This window comes from Thalassophryne amazonica, chromosome 16 (assembly GCF_902500255.1).
Source record: "Thalassophryne amazonica chromosome 16, fThaAma1.1, whole genome shotgun sequence".
Taxonomy (NCBI): domain Eukaryota; kingdom Metazoa; phylum Chordata; class Actinopteri; order Batrachoidiformes; family Batrachoididae; genus Thalassophryne; species Thalassophryne amazonica.
In genome coordinates, this window is record NC_047118.1 from 48,380,596 (window position 1) to 48,407,698 (window position 27,103).

A 27,103-nucleotide genomic window follows, 5' to 3' on the forward strand; every position below is an offset into this window, starting at 1 on the left:
TACTTTTATTCTGTTATCTGCTTAAACATGCATGTGGAACTGGTTTGAACCGGTTTTACCACTTAGAACAAAGAGATTAGAACAAAGCTTAGAACAAAGAGATTCAAGTCACAATATAAATTACAATATGTCCCGTTATTGTGTGGGTTTTGGGCAGGGGCGGGACCTCCCTCTATGCCAATGGGGGACCAATAAGGGATGGTTTTGCGAAATAAGGTCCGCCTTTTGTCACGGCCATGTTGTGTTTTAGAAAACCGGTTTCAGGGTTCTGAACAAATGGATCTCCGGCGAGCGAGAAGTCCTACGGAATCCAGGCATGTTTTTCACCGTGATTTTGAATAAATTTAATCTGATAAATAGTTTGGTTTTGTACTTTGTAAGGGACAGTGTTACCAGGGTAAAACTACTAATAACAACTTCAACATGCTCTCCTTAATACTAGAACTAGTGGATCCTGGACTAGTGGGAAGTTCCCCACAGTTTCTCCAAATACATCCACAGATGCTTATAATCCTTCAGTGTTGTAATGCGTATAAAAGTGATGTTCAGTATTAAACATAATCCTGATTTAGTATGTCCAATTACCTACGGTCTCTGAAATAGGAGCAACTGGGTATAAAAATGCTTGTAATTTCTAATATTTTCATTGAAGTCCCTGAATTAAAGCTGAAAGTTGACACTACAAGCATATCCCGATTGGATCCTTTCAACTCCATTGTGGTGTAGTACAGAATTACAATAACTGTCTCAATGTCGAAATACTTATGGACCTGACTCTATGCTGTTGATGGGGCATTGTGACGCGTGAAGACATGTTTTGCAATCCAGAGCTTGGCCCTGCAGCGGTAACGCAGAGGTGTTTTGATGAAAAACAACAGTGGAACTTCTTGTGCAGAAGACTCTCTTAAATCAAGCCGTGCTTTCAAAGACAAGCACAGCTTCAACTAAAGTCAGCCGGAAGTATGACAAAATTAGACTGAAAAATTCCCCAGTGACCTCTGTATGCACAATACGTAGAAAAAGGGGGAAGTGTTTTTTTTTTTTTTTGCCTGACACTGATCTCTCCAGCGATTTTTGTCTGCAATGACGCTATGAACATGCTTCATCTTTAAGCTGATCTCTGCTCATTTTGACGCTAAAACTGCCTGCTGATGTAACACCAGACTGATTCAACAGAAAGTTCTGCAATTTATCAAATTCTAAAGTCATTTGTCAAAAGAAGACTTTACTTTTCTGTTTCACTCATTTATTTATTATTTCTTAAGATTATTAATTCTTAAGATAAACTAGCACATTGCCTGTGGGGTTCCACGGGCTCAAGATTAGTGTTTACAAAATAGATAGCTGACATTTTTAAGGGTGGTAATAAATTGTGCAATGTTTCTATAATGAGTGGTGTGTGAGTCCAGATTGTTTTTAGAGCCTTTGACCTCAACAGTTTTTTGAAGAACAACTCAGCCCTTTTTTGACCTGTTAATTACATAATTTTTTTTTATTTTAATTTACTGTCTTGATGTATTTATAAATTGTTTAGGTTGTTGTTATCATATACACACTATTATAATTATCATTATCATTGCTATTATTATTGTGATTATTATTATTTTATTATTATTTCCATTTTGTCATTTCATTTTTAAATAGACCACAATGGAAATAAGGGTTTTCACCTTCCTGTGCCATTCATGTATTTGTAAGGTATTACATTAAATACTTACAGTGAGGAAAATAAGTATTTGAACACCCTGCGATTTTGCAAGTTCTCCCATTTAGAAATCATGGAGGGGTCTGAAATTTTCATCTTAGGTGCATGTCCAGTGTGAGAGACATAATCAAAAAAAAAAGAAAAAATCTGGAAATCACAATGATTTTTTAATAATTTATTTGCATGTTACTGCTGCAAATAAGTATTTCAACGCTTGCCAATCAGCAGAAATTCTGGCCCTCAAAGAGCTGTTAGTCCACCTCTAAAAAGTCCACCTCCACTCCACTTATTATTCCAAATTAGAAGCACCTATTTGAGGTCGTTAGCTGCATAAAGACACCTGTCCACCCCACACAATCAGTAAGACTACAACTACTAACATGGCTAAGACCAAAGAGCTGTCCAAAGACACCAGAGACAAAATTGTAGACCTCCACAAGGCTGGAAAGGGCTACAGGGCAATTGCGAAGCAGCTTGGTGAAAAAAGATCAACTGTTGGAGCAATTATTAGAAAATGGAAGAAGCTAAACATGACTGTCAAGCTCCCTCGGACTGGGGCTCCATGCAAGATCCCACCTTGTGGCATATCAATGATCCTAAGAAAGGAGAGGAATCAGCCCAGAACTGCACGGGAGGAGCTGGTCAATGACCTGAAGAGAGTTGGCACCACTGTTTCCAAGGTTACTATGGGTACTACACTAAGACGTCATGGGTTAAAATCATACATGGCACAGAAGGTTCCCCTGCTTAAATCAGCACACGTCCAGGTCCGTCTTAAGTTTGCCCAGGACCATTTGGATGATCCAGAGGAGTCATAGGAGAAAGTTATGTGGTCAGATGAGACCAAAATAGAATTTTTTGGTCTTAATTCCATTCGCCGTGTTTGGAAGAAGAAGAATGCTGAGTACCATCTCAAAAACACTGTCCCTACTGTGAAGCATGGGGGTGGAAGCATCATGCTTTGGGGGTGTATTTCTGCACACGGGACAGGACAACTGCACTGTATTAAGGAGAGGATGACCGGGGCCATATATTGCGAGATTTTGGGGAACAACCTCCTTCCCTCAGTTAGAGCACTGAAGATGGGTCGTGGATGGGTCTTCCAACATGACAATGACCTGAAGCACACAGCCAGGATAACCAAGGAGGGGCTCCATAAGAAGCATATCAATATTCTGGAGTGGCCTAGCCAGTCTCCAGACCTAAACCCAGTAGAAAATCTTTGGAGGGAGCTCAAACTCCGTGTTTCTCAGCAACAGCCCAGTAACCTGACTGATCTAGAGAAGATCTGTATGGAGGAGTGGACCAGAATCCCTGCTGCAGTGTGTGCAAACCTGGTGAAAAACTACAAGAAACGTTTGACCTCTGTAATTGCAAACAAAGGCTACTGTACCAAATATTAACATTGATTTTCACAGGTGTTGAAATACTTATTTGCAGCAGTAAGATACAAATAAATTATTTAAACAAAAAAAAAAAATTCATACATTGTGATTTCCGGATTTTTTTTTAGATTATGTCTCTCACAGTGGACATGCACCTAAGATGACAATTTCAGACCCCTCCATGATTTCTAAGTGGGAGAACTTGCAAAATCGCAGGGTGTTCAAATACTTATTTTCCTCACTGTATATTGAACTTACAAAATAAGATCATGCATGCTTTTAATATATAGATGATTTACCACCCCCTACTGGAATGGCGTGTGAGTCCAGAATGTCCACTGTTCAGTATTGTTAGCTAATATCTGCAGTTTCTCCAAAAATATTACTCCAATCAATGTTTCATTTTGGTGGCGTTCATCCTTGACCCAAAAGACATAAGCATACCAAACACCAAATGTCAGCTCCCCCTCGTTTGTCCATGATCAAAGTTATACACATGCATGCACAGCTTTTCTTCTTTTCTGCATTCTGCCACAGGCAAGTGCTTCTATTTTTACACACCCACAAACAGAGGCGGTGGCGGAAGACATCAAATGTACTGCACTTCTCACTCATGGTAAAGGCAACATGACACAAAACTAAACTGACTAAACCAAATAAACTACAAAAACACAATAAATCAATAGCATTAACAACACTGTTAAACTAACATGAACAACAATAACAACATTTAAAACCCCCAAACCCTAAAATCCAATGATGCATTGCAGCACAATGCCCATTGTTCTCTGTTGTCAACTAATTTCTCAAAAAATATTAGTCCTATCAACTTTCTGTTTTTGCACCCTCATCCTTGACCCAAATAATAAGCATATCAAAACAGTAAATGTCAGCTCTCCCCAGGTTCTCCATGATCAAAGCCATACTCACGCACACAGACGCCACTTGGCTAGTGTAATATAGAATTAAGGAAGAAGAAAACAACTGAGAAATGATCACAAAGCATTTCTTTTCAAAATTCAAAGTGCCCTGTTCAACAGATAAAGGTTAAAGCCTACAACTAGCTATTTAAACTAAGTGCTCATTGAATTGGAGCTGTTCTGTATGTAGTCAGTAATGACTATAATATTACTTGCTGAAGACTCAAGAAGAAATTACTTTTAACCATAATTTTATAGTATTGTGCTAGAAAGTATCTGACCAGTAGATGTCAGTATGATGATGACCTCCTGAGGTGACAACACACGGAGAAGAAGAAGGCATTAATATGACATGGAATACTTGTAATATTTTCAAATAGCTAACAAACCATATCCAGTTTGTTCAATTTTCAAACATAAAACATGATTCTGTTGACATACACCATTAATCACCTTCAATTTCAATTTATTTTCATTCATATAGTGTCAAATCACAACAAAGTTGCCTCAAGGCAGTAAGGTCTAACCTTACCAACCCCTAGAGCTAGCACACAGGCAACAGTGGTAAGGGAAAAACTCCCTCTGATGATATGAGGAAGAAATCTCAAGCAGACCAGACTCAAAGGGGTGACCCTCTGCTTGGGCCATGCTATTGACACAATAGACAATACAGGAATTTATACAGGAAATTTTGGGAGATTTTGGGAGTCCATGCTGGTGTACAAGACGGAAGACCTGCAGAAGAAAAACACCCACTCCCATCTCTGGATGGGGCCACACCTTAAACAGAGAGAAAAAACAGAATCAGGCGGCAGAAAGACAAAAATACAATATAATTTATCAGCATTTAACAACAAGAAAAACAGAAGAAATAATAAAATGATTGCCGGGCACTAGCCCTAAGCTTCACTAAAAGACCCAGACTTTAGATAAAGTTGATGCTGCGGCCTGCTCTGTTTAATAGTAAAATGAATTTAAAAGGGTAGAAAGCATAGTAACAGTAACATACCATGCCAGTATGCTACCCATACGAAAGGGAAAATAAGTGCGTCTTAAGTCTGGAATTGAAAGTCTCTAAAGAATGTGACTGTTTTATTGATGCAGGGAGATCATTCCACAAAGCACGTGCATGATAAGAGAAAGCTCTGTGACCTGCAGAGTTTTTATTCACCCTAGGGACACAAAGTAGTCCTGCACCCTGAGAACGCAGAACCCAGGCCAGTACATAGGGTTTAAGTAGGTCAGCTAAGTAGGAAGAGCTAGTCCATGAATAATTTTATAGGTTAATAACAGAACCTTAAAATCTGATATCACAGGGACAGGAAGCCAATGAAGAGACACCAAAATGTGTAATGTGGTCAAACTTTCTGCTTCCTGTCAAAAGTCTGGCAGCAGCATTTTGAACCAACTGGAGACCCCTAATGCTGGACTGCGGTAAACCAGAAAATAGAACATTGCAGTAGTCCAGTCTAGAAGAAACAAATGCATGAATCAGTTTCTCAGCATCAGCCATAGACAGGATGGGATGAATCTTTGCTATATTTCACAGGTGGAAGAAAGCAGACCTCATAATATCTCTACTGTGGAGGTCAAAGGACAATGTAGGATCAAAAATTACCCCAAGGTTCTTCACTTTGTCAGTGTGATGTATGATACACGAGCCTAGGCTAAGCGTTAGCTGGTCAAATTGATGCAGATGTCTCAGTGGACCGAGAACCATCATTTCAGTCTTGTCAGGGTTTAAAAGTAGGAAACTGCTAGACATCTAGCTTCTCACTGATGCAAACAAAGCAATCTTCTCAGGATTTTATGTGGATGAGATTACCAGCAGTTATCGGCATGTATAACTGTGTATCATCAGCATAGCAATGAAAGGTAATCCAAAAACATCAAAATATGTGCCCAAGGGGTGCTATATGAAGGGGGAAAAGCAGGGGGCCCAAGACAGACCCCTGTGGAAGCCCAAATTTCATGTCACTATGGTTAGCGGTAGTGTTATTGTACAAAACACAGTGAGAACAACTGGTAAGGTATGACATCAACCATGCAAGGGCATTCGTAATCCTAAAATGATTCTCCAGCTGATCAAGCAGAATATGGTGATCCACAGTATCAAACGCAGCACTGAGATCTAGGGTTGTGCTGGGAACATTTTTCAGCCCGGGAGTTTTATATCCAACCGCCCCACAAACCGCCAGCGCACAGAGATTATAAGAGTTCTGCTGTGGCATTTAAATCCAGCATTTATGTGCTGACTGACTGTGAAAATTGGGTGGCTTGTAATAGAAAGTAAAAGTTAGTTAGTTAAAACAAGAACGGTATTGTTAACTCACCAGTGCACCACCTAAGACTGGGCTTACACGGTGCGATTTTTGGCCCTTTTCAGCTGATTTTTCACTCGTGCGAGAATTTTTTGGATCGCGCCAAGCTTCAGCTTAATCGTGCGTACTGCATCGTGCAGTCTACATGGAGTAATGAGCTGCGTTTAACATCTCACGACCACCTCCCGATGGGGAATCATATGGTCGGATAAAAATCAAACCTGTTTCATATTTTGGTCAGCCATCGTGACTTGTGAGGGTTCCGCGCTGTTGAAGCAGCGCTACGAGCTGATTACCTCGCGCACTGTCCATGAGCAAACACTGGAGAGAGCAAACAGTGATCTCATGTAAAGTCTTGTTTTTTTTTTTTTTTTAAATTGCGTTCCCTCGCAATAACCTAATATCATATTAAAGTTCATGCCTATCAGTGCGCACAGTGAGTGAAATCAGGTGGTGGGGAGACTGGACGTATATGCGCACGCACACACACAGACAGCAGACAACAGGATTTACGACAGGTGAGCACAGCTGTAAGACTCCGTATGAAATATAGTTTGTTTATACAACAGTGTAAGTAGCAGCACCTATTATGAATGTTTATGTTTTCTTTTTTTTACCGTCCTCTCGTGAATCATGTTGCTGTCTGCTGTGTGTGCACGCATATACGTTCAGTCTCCCCCCACCTGATTTCACTCACTGTGCGCACTGATAGGCATGAAATAAATTTTTTTTTTTTTAAAAAGAGAAAAAAAGCTTCTGTTACGTTTTACTTTTGGAAACACCAGTCCGACGTGTGGTTTTTGAACGTACAATGTGAGAAGTCAGATCGCATCAGAGCATCAGGCCGTACAGTGTGAGAACATGAATCGTGCGCTCTGAACTTTTAAACCCTGTGGTTTTGTCGCACAATTTGAGCTGGAGCCGAGTACAATGATTGAAAATATTGTACAGTGTCTGCCAGGCTTAAGTCAGTGAAGTCTGTAAGTAGCTGGAAGAGGTGGTACTGTACTACAAATGTTGATACGGCTGACATCGCGGCCCTATTTACCATTTCCCTCTTCACTCTGTCTTCTTGAAAAAAATATCTGTGAGCATTGCACACTTGGCAGCATCTTCCTCCAAAGCTTTTCTTTTTCTTAATCTAGCTTTTTCAGCTCCACCTGTCTTTATTCTGTCCATCTTTTCACTCACGGGCCACTCCTCCTATACTTGCTAGTAGCGCAAGTCCCATCTGAGCGCACAGGGCTTGACTGGACTGAACTAACTGTAATGAATGCACACGGGTGTTAAACATGTAATGGTATGTCCCTACCTTAGGCTTTGGAAAAGATAACAGCGTTGCAAATGAAGCAGTCTTAAGTTATTTTCTTGTGAATTTTCATGATTGTAAACATTTATACACACTTAATGTCTTCTCTTTAAGATACAGCAGCCCAAGTGTCTTGCTGTGTAGCCTAACAGTTAGTGGTGGTCATATATGTATGCATATATATTAACACCCCCTCACAACGGCCCCAGGTTGGACCAGCCCACCAGGAAAACTCCAGACTCTCCCGATTACCCAGCATGCGGTAGCTGAGATCTAACAGCACCAGAACCGTAGTGGTGTCCGAATCCACTGCAAGCAGAAGATCATTCACCACTTTAGTGAGAGCCGTCTCGGTGGAATGATATTTTCTAAAAGCGGGCTGCAGCGGCTCAAAAAGATTATTCTCAGTAAGGTAGTCCACAAACTGCTGTGAAACCACCTTTTCCAGAATCTTAGAGCAAAATGATAGATTTGATATTGGCCTATAGTTTTTCAATATACTAGGGTCAAGATTAGATTTCTCAAGAAATGGTTTAATCACTCAGATTTGACACATTTAGGAACACATCCAGAAGTTAATGAGAGATCAATCATTTCAAGCACAGTCGGCCTAAGAGTGGGCCACAGGTCCTTAAACAGTTTTGTTGGTATAGGATCAAATAAGCAGGTTGTGCTTTTTGCAGATGTTACGAGTTTCGTCAGCACACCCTGTGAGATACTATCAAATTCTGTAAATCTAATTAAAACTTCAGTGATGGCACCCACCTCAATAGCAGAGTGTAGTGGCTGGGTTAAGGCATGCTGGGATATGTTTAACCTAATGTCATCTATTTTCTTCTTGAAGTAATCCAAGAAATCTTGTGCTGTAAAAGGAGAGTGACTTATAGGTGGTTATCCATGAATAAATGTTGCCACCATGTCGAACAAGAACTTTGAGTTATGCTTGTTTTTGTTGATCAAGTCAGAGTAATAGGTCCACTTTGTAGCCAGTCTATGCTTATAGTCTAAGATGGTATCGCTCCACGCGAGATGGAATACTTCTAATTTTGAACTACGCCATTTGCGTTCTAGACCTCTAGCCTTATGCTTGAAGTCACACAAGTAATCATTGAAGCAAGGTGACTATGTTTTCAGGGGGCGTGGTTTTACAATAAGTGGCGCAATCATATTGAGTGTAGCTTTGAGCACTGAGTTTAAACTGTCCACAAGACTGTCTACTGATTGGGCAATCACCTTTAATTGTGCTGTTGTCTATAAATCTGTTGAACTGAAAATCAACAAATAATGGTAATTCACCATAATTAAATGTTTTTTAAACTGTCACACTTTTGTAACATATAGCCTACCATAAATGTAAAAACAACTTCAACATGCTTTCCTTACTACTAGGACTAATGGACACTAGGAGTCGTGGGAAGTTCCTGTGCATTCATTCCAGTAAAATATTTCGTTCTTGCTGTTCTGACTTTTTGTGCTGCACTACTAAATTCTGCTACCTGCATCAGCTGGCACCAGAATGATGGAGATATTCTGCCAGTGCATATACTGATCAAATAAATGTGCACGAGTGCCTGCAATGATTTTAAAGTCATGAAAGAATATAAATATCACAGAACAAGGAGGGAAACTATGGCGTTATTTGTTCCTGACCAAGCAAACATCATTCAGATATTTTTGCCCAAACCTTTGCTTTGGGCCTCACAGAAATCCCTGCATTAGGATTATTACATTCCAAAAACAAGCAAGATGGACAAATAAGTGTGTGTTGGACAACATATTGGATGTTATTTGATGTGAATCGGACTGAAGAAATCATCAGATGAATGCAGATTGCAACATGGAGTGTGAACAGTGGATTTATGCAGGAAGCCCTGTGCACACCACAGCTTGTGGTGTTGAACATAAGGATTGCTAAATTCTAAAAATAAGCAAGATGGACAAATAAACGTGCTGGGCAGCTTATTGGATGGTACTTGATGCAGTTTTAACTGAAATGTAATTTTTTTTTATCAGCTCTTTAATTTGAAATACGAGTATTTGTGCACTGTTGTAGTGTTCTAATATTATTCACATTTATTTTTTTTATTATTGGAGTTTATTTTGTTTATTTATTTTAGAAAAACCCTAAATAATAATTATTGTTATTGTTATTAGCAAACGAATGGATTTTTGGTATAAAAGTCACACAGTCACCTCAAAAGCCAGTAAAAAAAAAAAAAAAACCTTGTAACATGGGGGGGGGGGGACACACCCTAGACAGGATGCCAGTCTATCACAGCAATAAAAATGATCTACCGGTCATTGCAGAAGAAAATTAAACTTTTTGTTACTTTTATAAAACACTGTGTATACACCGAAATAATTAATTTCTACTAAGCTACCAAACACTCACCTTGATTGGCTCAGTGGTAAATCTGATTTTTCTACTGGGTGGTATGGGCTCCTCCTCCTCAGGGAGACCAGGGATCTCAGAACAGCTGGTCTCGGGCTCGTATGGCTCATCTTCATCGTCATCCTCATCTTCCAGCTGGCTCCCCCCGGAGTCCTCTTCCCCAAGCCCACTGTACGTACTGATATCCATAAGATCCCCTTCAGAGTAATCCTCCTTCCTGGAATCATCATCATTGTCCTCTTCCTCGTCTCTCCTCTCAGAGTCAGCTTCTTTTTCCTCTGAGGAGGAAGAGGAAGTTGGAGGCTCCTTTACTCCATTTTCAAGGGAGGCATGAACCTCAGCCTGCACCAGCCTAGTTCCGGCGTCAGACTCCCCGGTGGTGTTGTCCTCAGCACCTTGTGGTTCTCCCTCTGGTGCAGCAGGTGTACTGTTGCCTGGTGCCTCAGTTCCTGGCTGGGCTGATGAATCTGTTTTGGAAGAGGAGTTGGCGAACACCACTGAGGAAGATGAAGAGTTGGAGATTTGATCTCCTGACTGTCCCAATCCATCTGTCACATCACTCCTCGCTGCTTCTCCAATGTTCCTCTGTGAACAATGTTCTGGTAGTTCTGCTGTCTGGCTGCCAACAGCTGCCACTATACTATCTTCCTGATGCACCTTACCAGGAGGGAGCAGCTTCACCTGAAAGACAGAGACCTTTTTAAACAAGATAATCCAGGTTACCAGGTATCTGAAAAACACATTAAAGTTTGAAGCCAAACTCCAAAATCCTGTTGCTTTAAGTTGAAAGAAGTTGTCATTTGACATTCTTGATACATCTGTTACCAACTCAGAACTTTTTAAAGTTTTTCCTAAAAAAAAAACAAACAAAAAAAACAAACAAAAAAAAACAAAAAAAATTCCTCTCACGTTCTTCCTTGTGCCATCCAATTTGGTGGGCACGCTAGTAGGTTTGGGTTTTGGCGCTGGGATTGGGCCTGACCGACTATTGGGGAGGTAGAGATTGCTTTGCAGGTCGCCCTTCTCAAACGCGGCACTGAGCTGGCTAACGGTGGGGCTGACAGCATCACCGGGGACTGTTACAGTGGCAGAAACAGCAGTGGGAGGTTCATCCAGGTGGTCCAGAGCTTCTGTGGAACCATTAAACCGAGCTACAATGCCCAGACAGTGACCCTGGAAACCATGTGCCCGCTCCTTTTTCAGGAAGATCCGGTTGGTGGCTGCTTGCTTCTCCTTGCAAAGAGAAATCACACAGTCAGATGCTTAACCTGTAGAAAAGTTACTTTTTGATGGTCAGATATGATAAGCGCACTTACCTGTAACGTACGCTGTTCAAAGATCTTTCTGGTCTCTTGGAGCTTTGAAAAGCCAACAGAGGAAGTGCCAACCTCCATGTCTGCTTTGGCATCAAAACGGTTGACCCTTTCCGACACAGTCCCACCAAGTTTGAGCAGAGCGCTGTGGTCGACATTCTCGTTGAGACTGGATACCCGGGGTAGTGTCAGTTTTACAGCTTGATCCTTACCTGCCAACAGCAGTAAAAGGTCAACTGTGTTGAGGGAAACAAGGACAAATCTTGAGTGCATTCAAACTTTGACCTCTAACATGGATTGAGTTTTGGTCAGGAAGATACTGCTTGAGGATTGTTTCTGCTATATAGGAGTTTTATTCAAGGTTCAATCCAATCCAATCCACTTTATTTATATAGCACATTTAAACAACAGAACAGTTTCCAAAGTGCTGCACATAAAAATGATTATACAACTATACAAAACAATAAACCCACTCAGATACTAATAAATAAATAAACATAAAAACAATAAAACAATAAATAAATAAAACACTAGGCCAAAGACAAAGACAAAGGTTGGCTAGTAATATTGGCTTTGTCTTCACAAATGTATTGTGTCATTGTTATTTTTGTCAATATTAATTTTTTTTTAATTTTACATAATAAACAATGCAGAAAAACACTTTTTCTGTTGAAAATGATGTCATTACATAGTGTGGTGGTCCGATGGCATTGTTTGCAATGCTGTCAAGCAAGGCAGGAACCCCAGTCACCCCTTGGTCACATTAACTACATGAGACAGAGGCAAAGCAACCAGCTGCCATTCTTTTTCAATCAGAGTGGGTGTTTTACAGCGACAACAGACAACTCGTCTGAATGTCATCACCGAGGTGGGGCCAAAATAGATGGCTGTTTTATGCAAATGCTTAGTGATGTAACATGACAAATACCCATCTGAGTGAAGGGAGTGTGACAGCAGCATGACACATGCTGGTTGGTTGATGGTTTATATATATAATTCTTATAATAAAGTTCCATGTTTCAGCTGTAAAACATCAAGCCTCCATTGCATTTCTTTGGCATAAGGGTTAAATAATGAAATTTTAGGAATCACTGCCAATTTTTCTGTATATACTGGCAGTCACAGTATAACAGCACTGTAAATGTTTTACTCCCCAATACTGATATGGGCCCTCAAAAAAAATCCAAATCGGCCGGGCTCTAGTTTTTAAGTTGTCAATGTTTCCTTGTGCTTGCTCTTGTGGGAAATGTTGGGTCTCTGTAAATTTTATCATGCAGAGTACGCTGTAGACCTGATCTATGTGAAGTACGCCGAGTTGATGCCTTTTGTGATTTGATGTTCTATAAATCAAATCTAGTTGAAGGATGAAGCTTGTTGATAGAGCAGTATTAATAATGTACAAGCTTCTAAAGGCTTTGATCTAACTCGGGTGATGCCTCACCAATCACTTTAGCTCCATCCTCGTCATCACCAGGTGACTGCATCTGCATGAACATGTTCTTGATACGATGAACATTTGAGCCATATCGCCGACCCCTCCCCGTTGGGCGGGGCAGGAGAGCGGGCTTTGAGGTGGGGTCCGGACCTCCGTTGGCAGCATTGTTGAGATGGTCGGTGGCCTTCTTCAGCGCCGCCAGTCCTGCCTCATAGGCGTTGCGGTGAGGTGATGCACTCCGCAGGTTGGAGCTGCCACTCACCCCACTGCTCCCCCCAGGGGCTACACTGCCCCCAGTGGCTGATGGGGGCTCGGTTTTCATCATGTTTGGTAAATTAAATCCCCCCCGCTGAACAGCAGCTTTGTAGGTGTGAGGATGGAAGCATCCTGGACCCGTTTATCATTCACCTCCTGAATAACACAGGAAGAGTATAATCTATCAGTTATGTAGAGTCAGTAACAACTGTAAAAACAATAACAAATATGCAATAAGGTTACAATAAAATAAAACAATGTCTCTAAATTGTATAACAATTCAGTTTATTTTGATGCTTCAGATAATTTTTTTAACCTAGAAAATGTGTAAAAAAATTCATTACTTTCTTATCAAAGCTTGAATTTATTTGATAAGCCATTAATAAATTCATCCAATAATTATGTCCTCATCACTAGTAAGACAAAGGGGAGGAGTCACAGAGCCTCTGCTGGTAACAGCCAAGTTTATTCTTCTGAAAGAAGACGAGGGCCACAACTAACAATTTTTGTTATGATTTATTAATCTGTTGACTATTTTCACTATTAATCTGTCATTTATTTGGTCCATAAAATGTAAAAAAAAATGTTGGAAAATGTTGATCAGTGTGTCCCAAAACCTAAGATGGTGTCTCTGTCCATAGCCCAAAGATAATCAGTTTACTGTCAAACAGGAGTGAAGAAATCAGAAAATATTCACATTTCAGAAGCTAAAATCAGACAATTTGGACACTTAAAAAGAGACTCAATATGATTCATGAATTATCAAAATAGTTGCAGAATAATTTGTTAATCAGTTAATATACTGATTACACAATGAATAGTTGCAAAGAGGAATGGGCAAAACTGCCCAAAGACAGGTGCACCGAGCTCATGGCATCATATTCAAGAAGACTTGAGGCTATAATTGCTGTCAAAGGTGCATCAACAAAGTATTGAGCAAAGGGTGTGAATACTTACGTACATGTGATTTCTATTTTTTTTTATTTTTAATAAATATATAGTAATTTCCAAAAAAGTTTTTTCATGTTCTCATTATGTGGTGTTGTGAGTAGAATTTTGAGGGGAAAAAAAAATTTATTTACTCCATTTTGGAATAAGGCTGTAACATAAAATGTGGAAAAAGTGAAGCTATTAATACTTTTTGGATGTACTGTACATGTGGCCCTCCAATAGACTGGTGTTTTGTCCAAGGTATACGCCACCTCTCACCCTATAATTGCTGGGATAGGAATACTCGGCTCAATAGAGCTCTGACTCTTTGTCAGCCTGGCTACAGTGCTGAAAAGAAACCTGGGGTTTATTTTCTTCAATTAGTGATGAGATGTCCTAGCTTTACGGAGGGATTTTTTATAGAGCAACAGACTCTTTTTCCAGGCTAAGTGAAGATCTTCTAAATTAGTGAGACACCATTTCCTCTCCGACTTACGGGTTATCTGCTTTAAGATGCAAGTTTGTGAGTTATACCACAGAGTCAGGCACTTCTGATTTAAGGCTCTCTTTCTTTCAGAGGAGCTACAGCATCCAAAGTTGTGCTCAATGAGGATGTAAAACTACTGACGAGATAATCTATCTCACTCACAGAGTTTAGGTAGCTACTCTGCACTGTGTTGGTATATGGCATTGGAGAACATAAAGAAGGAATCATATCCTTAAACCTAGTTACAGCGCTTTCCGAAAGACTTCTACTGTAATGAAACTTATTCCCCACTGCTGGGTAGTCCATTAAAGTAAATGTAAATGTTATTAAGAAATGATTAGACAGAAGGGGGTTTTCAGGGAATACTGTTAAGTCTTCAATTTCCATACCATAAGTCAGAACAAGATCTAAAGTATGGTTAAAGTGGTGGGTGGACTCATTTACATTTTGAGCAAAGCCAATTGAGTCTAATAATAGATTAAATGCAGTGTTGAGGCTGTCATTCTCAGCATCTATGTGGATGTTAAAATCGCCCACTATAATTATCTTATCTGAGCTAAGCACTAAGTCAGACAAAAGGTCTGAAAATTCACAGAGAAACTCACAGTAATGACCAGGTGGATGATAGATAACAAGAAATAAAACTGATTTTTGGGACTTCCAATTTGGATGGACAAGACTAAGAGTCAAGCTTTCAAATGAATTAAAGCTCTGTCTGGGTTTTTGATTAATTAATAAGCTGGAGTGGAAGATTGCTGCTAATCCTCCCCCTCGGCCTGTGCTACGAGCATTCTGACAGTTAGTGTGACTCGGGGGTGTTGACTCATTTAAACTAACATATTCATCCTGCTGTAACCAGGTTTCTGTAAGGCAGAATAAATCAATATGTTGCTCAATTATTATATCATTTACTAACAGGGACTTAGAAGAGAGATACCTAATGTTTAATAGACCACATTTAACTGTTTTTGTCTGTGGTGCAGTTGAAGGTGCTATATTATTTTTTCTTTTTGAATTTTTATGCTTAAATAGATTTTTACTGGTTGTTGGTGGTCTGGGAGCAGGCACCGTCTCTACGGAGATGGGGTATTGGGGGGATGGCAGGGGGAGAGAAGCTGCAGAGAGGTGTGTAAGACTACAACTCTGCTTCCTGGTCCCAACCCTGGATAGTCACGGTTTGGAGGATTTAAGAAAATTGGCCAGATTTCTAGAAATGAGAGCTGCTCCATCCAAAGTGGGATGGATGCCGTCTCTCCTAACAAGACCAGGTTTTCCCCAGAAGCTTTGCCAATTATCTATGAAGCCCACCTCATTTTTTGGACACCACTCAGACAGCCAGCAATTCAAGGAGAACATGCGGCTAAACATGTCACTCCCGGTCCGATTGGGGAGGGGCCCAGAGAAAATTACAGAGTCCGACATTGTTTTTGCAAAGTTACACACCGATTCAATGTTAATTTTAGTGACCTCCGATTGGCGTAACCGGGTGTCATTACTGCCAACGTGAATTACAATCTTACCAAATTTACGCTTAGCCTTAGCCAACAGTTTCAAAGTTCCTTCAATGTCGCCTGCTCTGGCCCCTGGAAGACAATTGACTATGGTTGCTGGTGTCGTTAACTTTACATTTTTCTAAACAGAGTCGCCAATAACCAGAGTTTGTTCCTCGGCAGTTGTGTCGCTGAGTGGGGTAAAACGGTTAGACATGTGAACGGTATTCAAGAAGGACACAAGATTTACTTGAAAAATAGCTGATATTTTCTGTCCCTGTGTCACTTTTCAGATTTGAAAATGTATGTACCTCTTTCTAAGAAAAAACAAAGAAATAAAAAAAATCCACAATTCCTCATCACTTTTTTTCCTAATGGCACAGATCAATCAATCAATCAATTTTTTTATATAGCGCCAAATCACAACAAACAGTTGCCCCAAGGCGCTTTATATTGTAAGGCAAGGCCATACAATAATTATGTAAAACCCCAACGGTCAAAACGACCCCCTGTGAGCAAGCACTTGGCTACAGTGGGAAGGAAAAACTCCCTTTTAACAGGAAGAAACCTCCAGCAGAACCAGGCTCAGGGAGGGGCAGTCTTCTGCTGGGACTGGTTGGGGCTGAGGGAGAGAACCAGGAAAAAGACATGCTGTGGAGGGGAGCAGAGATCGATCACTAATGATTAAATGCAGAGTGGTGCATACAGAGCAAAAAGAAAAAGAAACAGTGCATCATGGGAACCCCCCAGCAGTCTACGTCTATAGCAGCATAACTAAGGGATGGTTCAGGGTCACCTGATCCAGCCCTAACTATAAGCTTTAGCAAAAAGGAAAGTTTTAAGCCTAATCTTAAAAGTAGAGAGGGTGTCTGTCTCCCTGATCTGAATTGGGAGCTGGTTCCACAGGAGAGGAGCCTGAAAGCTGAAGGCTCTGCCTCCCATTCTACTCTTACAAACCCTAGGAACTACAAGTAAGCCTGCAGTCTGATAGATAGTAAAACAATTTTTAAATCAGTTGATTATGACCAAAGAGCTGGCAAAAAAAACCCAAAACAGTTTATCATCTCCACCCGCATGCCGAAATCATCTGCATTATTTATTTATTTTACAATCACCACTCTGTGCTCTGAACTCTGCCAATATCATCACTGTTGTCAGACTGAAGGTTTTCTTCCAAGGTATAGTCTCCCTCATTGTGGTCTAAATAAGGCTCAAACCCATAAGGGTGTATCCTCCACAGCTTATTCAGACGTTCAGACTGGACTTAAAAAGAAGAAGAAAAAAAAAAAAAGCTCCACACTAGAAAAAAAAAAATCCTCTGAAAACAGCTCGACCTCCGCTGTGTTTACAGTTGATTTGGGCTTGAATCAGCAGGTGCCGTTCTCCCGTTCACGCAACATCTCGTCATAAATGTTCACATGAGCTGCACTGTGCTGATGCAATGACTCACACACACACACACACACACACATCTTCAACCGCTTAGTCCAATTAAGGGTCGCGGGGGGCTGAAGCCTATCCCAGCAGTCACAGAGCACGAGGCGGGGTACACCGTGGACAGGACGCCAGTCTGTGACAGGGCCACAAACAGACAAACAAACAGTCACACCCACTCGCACAACTATGGACAATTTAAAGATTCCAATCCACCTAACCCGCATGTCTTTTTGATTTGATTGCACAATGTTCACATGAAGTTCACATAATTAATGTGTGACAGACATTTTGAACATTTAAAAATTTTCTTTGTGCACTTGCACCAAACCGCGCACAGTTTACGAGTTTACTTTATGGCATGGCAGATTGCGTACCAGTGCGCGGATCAAATTCAAACAAGTGTCAAAGCACCTTTCTGATTGACTTTCCTAATTACTCACAATGTCCTACAATGCTACCTTTACCACAGATTAGTATTGAGGCCCCCAAGTGGGTATCTGATTTTTTGTTTGTTTGTTTGTTTTTGCACCAAAACTGTACACAATTTGGTGTCAAATACCAGCAATGGGAGGCCAGCTTAAAACACAAGGATCAGTCTATTCAACACTTCAAAGCTTGATGCAGAGAAGTTGGTGGATCTTTTCTGGATTTCTACTCTTTTAGGACTGTTTTCTACATCTCAAATTGAATTAGTTAAATTAATAAAATGCCTGGTCCTGTAACTGAATGTCTTAAGTCTGGACAGAGCCAAAAACAGTCTGTGCTTCCATTTTTCTCTCAGGGCCAGGCTCAGACTGCAGAATTTGTGTGAAAATTCACAGCCAATGTGTGAAGACTCATACTGTAGTTAAAGCTGCATTTGTTGCAATAACATATAATTTTTTTCTGCTAAAGAAACATTTGAACATCAAAGGGATCCAAAATATCAATTATGCCAACAGATCAGTGCTTTGAATATCATGTTAAATGGGTTTTATTTGTTATATTTGTACACGCTACAAAAATTTAATCTTATGCTTATTCAATATAGTTACAACATATCAACCAGTCCCACAAAAACTGGTTGTTTAAATGGGGGAAAAAAAAACAAACAATTTGTTGCAATTGCTTTTCTTATTTAGCCAACCAAGCCTTGTAGGTCTGGCTGACGTTACCAGATAAAATAAAAAGAACATTTCATATATATTTTTGTTTAGAGTTTAGTTTCAAAGAACAACACCAGATTTTTTTTAACATGGAGGAAAAAAAAAAACAAGTGATGCTTATTAAACATCTCAAACTGCCAGAGTATCTGCAAATTCTATGAGCAGCAGACGATGAGAAATTAAACCATGTAACTGGAAGTATGGTGTTTTTTTTTGTCTTTTTGCCATTTTAAAAAATAAAAGATCATAAACTAACTAAATAAATAAAAAAAATTCTGAAGCTCTGCACTATGTGGGAGGAGCCTGAAAATTAGAGCCCGACCGATATATTGGCCGGCCGATATTATCGGCCGATATAAGCCCTTTTCAAAGTAGTCACTATCGGATGAAATTTTGCCGATAAAACGATGATAATTTCTCATAAACAGAACAGTTACTGAAATAATGTTTGTGTCGGCAATGTAAAATGTCCTTGCACCGTTTGTCCACTAGATGGAGCTCTGACTCCATTCAACTGAGAGCTGCTTACATCCCTGCTTAAATGTGTTCATCACCGGCCCCCGTAGTTCGCCGTCACACTGCACTGATCGGCTGACAAAAGCATACAAGTAAGTTTATAAGGATGCTGTTTGTAATAACTTTGCGATTACATTCATCCCACATTTCTCCCGTTTCACTTCAACTCAGTTTGATTAACTCAGTTTATGTAGTAATTTGTCAAATGTGCTTCATTGCGTCGGTCACGCTTTTTATTAAGCCCACGTTGTGTAGACCTTATTTCTAGCATGAAAAACTTTCGTTTACTGCTAAGAGGTTGAAACATTCAGATTCACTGGTTGTCTGGAAGAGTTCTGGGAATTACTGTTGTTCGTCATTAACCCTCTGGGGCCGACGCCGTCGTATACAATGGCTGGGACCCAGCTTTACTAAATTGTAAATAATTTTTTAATGATATGAGATAGAAACTTATTTTTTTTGCTGAAAAGTTAACTCCGTGGACTTTCAATCCACCGTCGGCCATCTTGGTACTACTCATAGAAGATGTGTGATGACGTGCGCAATGTGAGTGTCCAATCAGAATTGGTTCTCCGTCACATGGTTTTCCAAAATCCAATTGTAGGGCAGATTTACCTCATGTGATATGGCAAAGATCATTTTCAGGAGTAATAACTTACTAGTTGGCCCATTTGAATAGCCCCCTAACTGCTCCAATTGCATTTTTGCATTTTTTTGAACTTGAAAATTCTTCTCTGTTATAAAGTTAATCAATATGAGGACAAAGTTTCAGCTTTTAGCTCATACCTTTTTTGTTAAGGGTCCAAAAAAGAACATTTTATTAATTTCAAAAAAATATCGGCCGATTTATCGGTTATTGGCAAATCAGCAGATTTATCGATTATCTGCATTTTTTTTTTCACCCAAATATCATTATCGGCATCGGCCTCAAAAAATCGATATTGGTCGGGTTCTACTGAAAATGTCACCGTCCTTTCACAGGAGACCTGAGCAACAATACACAGACAATTACAATTCATGAATATTTTCCTTACTAGTAATCTGTGCATTTATTTATGTATTTATACACTCAATCCATTAATTGTTGTAAATGTAAAATGTCAGTCAAAAATATCAGAAATTATGTCTGAAAACACAAATAACAGCCACAAGTCTATATAGCCGTGTTTTTGTTGGCCACCAAGGCCACTGCTGCCTGTAGTTAATTTAAACGGAAATAAATCCAATACATTAGAAGACAATATCCATTTAAAGCAAGATAAAAACAGCTGGGAGAGTTTTAACATAAAGCTGGGTACTGATTCAAATTTCAAGAATCAATATGATTCCGATTCTTAAGAATCAGAATCAATTATTTTGATTTGATTCAATTCGATTTGATACGATCTCGATTTGGGTTGGTGTTATTAAAACCGTTTTTTGAGCTTTTACATGACTGTCTAGTTATGCAACATATTAATACTACTTCACAAAATTTGGTCCTCAAAATGCAGGCAACAGTGTTTCAGAGAGTTAGAAATTTAAAAATCTTTGGGGGGTTAACAGTCCCAGCCTCCCTTACAAAACTTGGGCCTGCAGCACTCGTGCGGCATGCTACAGCAGGACAACACGGCTATTAGAAAAGTTCTCCTGCAGCAGAACGCGGATATTAGAAAAAGTAGGGGGAAGTTCTCCTAAATTCTCCTGCAGCAGGAGAACACGACTCCCACAGTAAACACTAGAGAATCTTTGTGCATTGTTCCACGGAAATGGCACATTATGAGCAAAGGTGTAAAATTCCGGCTTCATAAAGTAAAAACCCTCCCATGTGTTGCTTCTACCTGTGCACCTAAAACAGGTGATCTCAATAATTAGCTCATCCACCTGCCTGAAGAGCTCAACTAATTACAATCAGCTGGTTAATTAGGAAGATGGACCAAATATGTGGCTGGACGTTTACTTTGGGAAGCCGGAGTTTTACACCTCTGGTTATGAGGTTATAACGGGAAAAAAAATGACTGTGTGAATTAAACAGTGGACAATACAACAGTCCTGGTAGTCATGAAAACAGTGCAACGGCCCAACTGCAGCGTAATTTTTTCAGACATGCTGTTATAACGCTGGCAAAAAGTATATATATATATATATATATATATATATATATATAGTTATTTTTGAAAAAAGAATCGATCTTTGGATGTATGAATCGATCTGTGGGAATTAAAATGACAATCGAATTAAAAATAAAAATCGGCGAATCGATCTTTTCAACTCAGCACTATTTTAACAGCAGTTTGTTTGATCTCAACTACAACTGAAAAGGTGAAATTCCTCCCATTTGGGAAGCCAGAACAAGTCAAAACAAAATGTGATTTTTGTAAGGACTTAAAACAACTAACAAGATTCTCATAATTGACTTAAATGAGTGGACTTTTTAGCTCAAGGTGGAGGACTGTGACGTTAATGACAGAGCGCCAGTCGCCTCAGGTATAAAAACTATTTCGTTTATAAGGCACTACCTTGTGACACATGATTGAGATTCAACAAGGAACCATAGAATTAGTTTATTCTTTGTCCTGGCAACACACACACACACACACACACACACACACACACACACACACACACACACACACACACACACACACACACACACACACACACACACACACACACACACACACACACACAGAAATTCTCTGCAAAGCACTGCTGGGACTCTTGAACACAGAGAACCAGAAACCACAGTGTGGCCCGTGACTGTGTTCAACAACAACCAAAAAATAAAAAAAATAAAAAACTAGGAGAGACGTTCACACACCAATCATGTGAACTCATCTTATTATCAAATCAAACATAAATTGTAACTTTTACAGATGATTTTGAAATTGCTTACACACACACACACACACACACACACACACACACACACACACACACACACACACACACACACACACACACACACACACACAGAGCTAATTCAGCTCCATCTGTTTTTAAAATTATAATATGTTAACATTAATACTACAGCTGCTTGTGTCATCTGCAAATCAAATCAAGCAACTATTCAGTGACCATATTATTTGTGGGTGTGCAGCCAGTACATTCTGAGTGCCGGCGTCGCCGTCCGAATGCCCCCCACCTTCACTGCACATGCGTCATTTCTTCAGCAGCAATTCGCCAATTAAAACTTAAAACTGCACTCCAGTCATCATCTATCTCACTGACAGATATCTGAAGCTTTTGTACAACAATAATCATTTCAACATAAATTCAGCATTATTTCATCGTAAAAGACGGGGAAGGCGATCAGAGCGCCACAGCAGCACGTCTGAGTCTGACTCTCTACACCCAAAGCTATCAAAGGGAATAATGTGATTATTAACCAACAGATGAAACACTAAATCTCTTAAATCATTCTAAAGACAGTTTTAAGCAGAAACAAGGCAATAATTAGTGAATCGCTGCTGACACTCCAAAATGACATATGCACAGCCACACATCAGACTCAGGTGCAGGCTCAGATTAAAAATATTGTACATTAATTTACATTTTTCACTCTGTCTCACAGTGTTAAAGTGTCTGATCAGCTCTCTGAAGCTCAGATTAAAGCTATTGTGTGTAGATTTTTGAAGACTACAGCAAATAATTGGTAACTGGACTGCATTTATATAGTGCTTTTCCATCTGCGCTTTCCAAAAATAATGCTTCACATTCGCCCTGATGTGAGGGTGCTGCCATACAAGGCGCTCACTATACACCGGGAGAAACTAGGGGATTAAGAACCTTACCCAAGGGCCCTTAGTGATTTTCCAGTCAGGCTGGGATTTGAACCAAGGATCCTCTGGTCTCAAGCCCAACTCTTTAACCACTAGACCATCACCTCAAATGCGACATCCATCCAATATCGATTACATTTTAACATTATTTATGACTAATATATGACAAATAACATGAAATATAACAAAATAATGAAATACAAAGTGTGCAACATATTTAAATAAAATTGGCTCAAGTTGTGGCTCTAACAATGGATAAAAACATTACAGGGGTGGTGGCCAAGTGGTTAATGCGCTTGGTTTCAGTTCAGAAGGTTCCGGGTTCAAATCCCACCCCTGCCACATTTCTCCATGTAATGTGGAGTTGCGTCAGGAAGGGCATCCGGCGTAAAACTTGTGCCAATTCAAACATGCAGATCCACCTTGGATTTGCTGTGGCAACCCCAAGTGCAAACAAGGGAGCAGCCGAAGGGACTTACTATTCTGCTTTGCTGTAACAAATTTCCAGCCAATTCTGAATGTGCAAATAGAATAAGTAGATCCAACAAATATTTCATTTCAGAAGATCAGTGCCCTACAGCACTGTGGATTTACAAGAAAACCGAAAGTCTAATTGTGTCTGATGGGACGCCACATAGATTTAAAATATTGGGGAAACACCACAAACCTTCAATAATTCAACAAGTGCATTTTGTCAGGTCATGATAACGTTCGGTATCTGAGATGTGTGAAACACTATATTGACTGAATTACTAAGTCCCTTTGGCTGCTCCCTCGTTTTCCTTTGGGGTCACCACAGCAGAACCAAGGTGGACATGCATGTTGATTTGGCACAAGTTTTACACAGAATGCCCTTCCTGATGCAACTCCACATTAAATGGAGAAATGTGGCAAGGGTGGGGTCTGAACCAGGAACTTTCTGCACTGAAACTAAGTGCACTAACCACTTGGCCACCACCCCTGTCACTATATTAACTGAAATGGAAATCAGAAATAATGTAATGTGTTTTTCCGGATAAAGCGGAAGAAAATGGATGAATGGATGGATGTAATGTGTTTTCTTAATCAAAAAGACTAAAATGTTTCAACTGAAATGAGACTAAAATATATTTTAGTCTTGTTTTATTTTATAATTTTAGTCAAAAGAGAATTCAATGGTTAACTGTTTATGAACATATAATATGGAGATAAACTATGATTTATAATACTGTGATTTACTGCTTTTGATAAAGATGATGACAGTGTTTGGGGTTTTATTTTTTATAATCTATTTATTTTTCATGTGTTCGGTTTGTGTTTGTGATCCTGGGAATTTACCCAGCAGCCCCTGCAGCGCTTAGCCTAAACTCGAAACTGGCTTATCAGTAACCAACAGATGTAGCCGCAACCGAGTCCATACTAAAAGTTAAGTGGTTAGCAGTAACGTCTGCTAATTTTTTTTTTTTGCAGTTTAGCATTATAAAAGTTTACTTTTCAGTTAGCAGATTAATGGTTATCGAAGCTAACTGTGCCCACCACTGACTAATCAACACTAGATCTTGCAACACTTAAATAACTAACAAATTCAGACAAGTCAAACTAACTGCAACTTTCTCTTAAAATTCTCCAGGAAATAAATAATGAAGCAGATCATCCACTTAATTTTACTGTGATTTTGTTTTTAAATTGTGATAAAATATGTTCTCAGAAACAAGGCTATCTGTCATTACCCTCCATAAACAGAGAAATTTAAATTTTAAAAAGCTTATTATTATTTTAATGGTAAAGTTTCAGAATCACTCATTTAAACATATTTTAAAAACACCTATTAATTTCTGCTTATATTAAAAAATATAAGAAATGTATATAAAAATAGGTAATAATTGATAATTATAATTTCTCAGTGTGAACATGAAAACTGTTTAAATCTATAACACACCTTTACCACTTTTTTTTAGTGCACAGATTTAATTTTAGTTTTGTATTCTCCACTTTGGAAAGTTTTTGTGTTCTTGTCTGTGTAATTGTTGATAAGACAGTAACGCCCACTAATTTGTTGAAACAAATTAGCAATACCACCTTCCTGTTTTTGCAAAAACAGCATTTTTATAATATTGTGACACAAGCACATTTTTGTTTGTTTTTTTTAAATCAACCAAAAAAAGTTCACTAATGCTGTCACAATATATTTACAAACAAAATGTGAAAAAGGGCATAAATATAGAAAGTGATGTAAGATGTAGATGTTGAAGGAGTTGGGCATTGTACACAGTTTGGTTACTTTATCGAAAAACTACTTGAGCATTCATGAAAATTCAGTAGGGTATATCTTATATTATATTCCAGTTCTAAGGTGGAACTATGCCAGTATGCAAAGGTATATCTAAATATCTAAAAAGGAAGAGTAAAATAGGAGAGTAGAAAAGTCTAGATAAGCCTACAGCTACATGCTAACTTAACTTCATAGACATATGCTCAACTTTCTGATTCTGTCTGTCCAGCTCAGTTTGATCCTTTCCTTCATTACTTGACCCACACATAACTATTTAAAAATTATTCCTGATGAATTCAACTGTTTCACTGAGGTATAACTCACCATCAGATTTTAGCAATTGCTGCCATGTTTCAAATATCAACTAACAAATAATGAAAGACACTGCAATTATAAGAAAATTAAATTTTACCATTTTGTTGTTGCAGCCCTACAAAGTAAATCTGTGGTGCCCCCCACCCCCAACAGAAAACCCTTGCTACGCCCCTGAAATGTTTTATTCTTTCTAAATTATAATGCATGAAGTTATGCAGTGTTTGCACAGTTGTTGTCTTTGTTTTAGCACACACAAGATTTTAGTGTATATTCAGGATCCTCAAAGTCAAACTGTCACCAAATGTGAACTCTGTCTTCTGCAACATGCTGCCATGTCTGCACATTATCTCTGCATCACTGCACGCCAGTGTGCGTCACACACGCAAGTATCCGCAACAGAAGACATTATAGTAACTACAATGACCGCATCTATTCACAGAACAATTCCCACATCTGTGGAGGAAATTCCCAGGCTTGGCCTGCTGCAAAAGCTCATTTTGGCAGTGTCTCACTGCCTGCTGCTGCTGGCTGGAAACAGGCTTTGTTGGCATATCGCACATGCTACCGACTCCAAATCTCCTTTGAAAAATGCGGAAATTAATGTCGCGTTGCTTATTCTGCAAAAAGATACAAGCCAGCAAGATTATTAAAAAAAAACATCTGTCTCAGTATTTGACCTAGCTAATTCGGCAATGATATAATACACACTGAATGTATCAGTTAATGTCAAACGTCTGATTCTTGCATTCATTTCCATCAAATGGACCTGGAAAAGAAGCGGCGGGTACCGGTATGTTCGCACATTTCCTGGACTTTAATTTTAAACTAAGCGCTGCTGGGCAAATCAACAATTAACCGAATTTTCCAGAAAATTGTAAAAGTGCGAAATAGTGTCAAAATACTTCGTCGGATATGCTTATTACTGAGGTTAAGCGGATGTTAGAAATTATAGTTTTTCTTAAGAGAGTTTGGCGTTACGGTCTGAGGCTACGGAAGGCGGCAACTGATGCTGCGGTGTTCCGACTGAGGATGACTTTGTCCACCAGCTTATGTTGACGTGTTGAAAAATCAGCTCAGATCTCTGAGCGTGGGTTCGGAGCTGTGCTGTTTGGTTTGATGTATCCGGCCGGTTTAGGACCCGGAGGCGGCCGGTCGGGCCCTGCCGCTGCCTGCTGCGCTGCGTCGCTTCCTTCCTGCAGCCTCCGCTTTTAGAAACCAACCGCACATTTCAAAGCACGTAAAATGTGCTTTCAAAAGCACGTAAAATGTGCTTTGAAATGTGTCTGAGTTCTGGTGTTCGCTCAATCATACCTTATTTTCCAGTTTGTCGGAATCTGCACCGCAAGCCGTTAGGATCCGCTGTGTAAACAGTCCATTGTCCCGCGGCTGGTTCCTCCTGCTGCCGAACAGCCTGCTGCTGCCTTCTCAATGCTCCTCCCTCTCTCCTCCTCCTCCCAGCATTTCCCCGATCGCCTCCATCCCTCTTCTGCCTCCTATCCATCCTTCCGCATCTTCTTCTTCGTCAGTTGCTGCGCCTCCTCGTACCTTCATCTAATTTTTTCTCCGTCCTCCTCATCAACACTCCTCCATAGAAGCCCAGTTCCGCATGTAATAAAAAAACACACTTTTCCCATATTAATACTTTAGATTTATAATTTATTATCACAATTATTTCAAACTTACTTTATATTTATAATTTAGCATCATAATTATGCCAAACGTATACTTTATGATTT

At 39.6% G+C, this 27,103-nt stretch overlaps 1 protein-coding gene across 2 annotated transcripts in view; it reads right to left on the bottom strand.

The window, feature by feature from the left end:
• LOC117528287 (neurabin-2-like) overlaps window positions 1–26,830 on the bottom strand; it is a 64,641-nt gene extending 37,811 nt beyond the window's left edge. The window contains exons 1-5 of one of the 2 annotated variants that reach the window (XM_034190902.1): window positions 26,679–26,830; window positions 12,787–13,191; window positions 11,349–11,557; window positions 10,942–11,265; window positions 10,033–10,713 (exon numbers count right to left, since the gene is read on the bottom strand). In XM_034190902.1, coding sequence (XP_034046793.1) covers window positions 10,033–10,713; window positions 10,942–11,265; window positions 11,349–11,557; window positions 12,787–13,105 — 1,533 coding nt within the window. In that variant the 5' untranslated portion in view covers window positions 13,106–13,191; window positions 26,679–26,830. Of the gene's footprint in view, window positions 1–10,032; window positions 10,714–10,941; window positions 11,266–11,348; window positions 11,582–12,786; window positions 13,192–26,678 lie in introns of both variants that reach the window. The other variant, XM_034190901.1, reaches the window with a different exon arrangement.
• Between the last annotated feature and the right edge of the window lie 273 nt (window positions 26,831–27,103).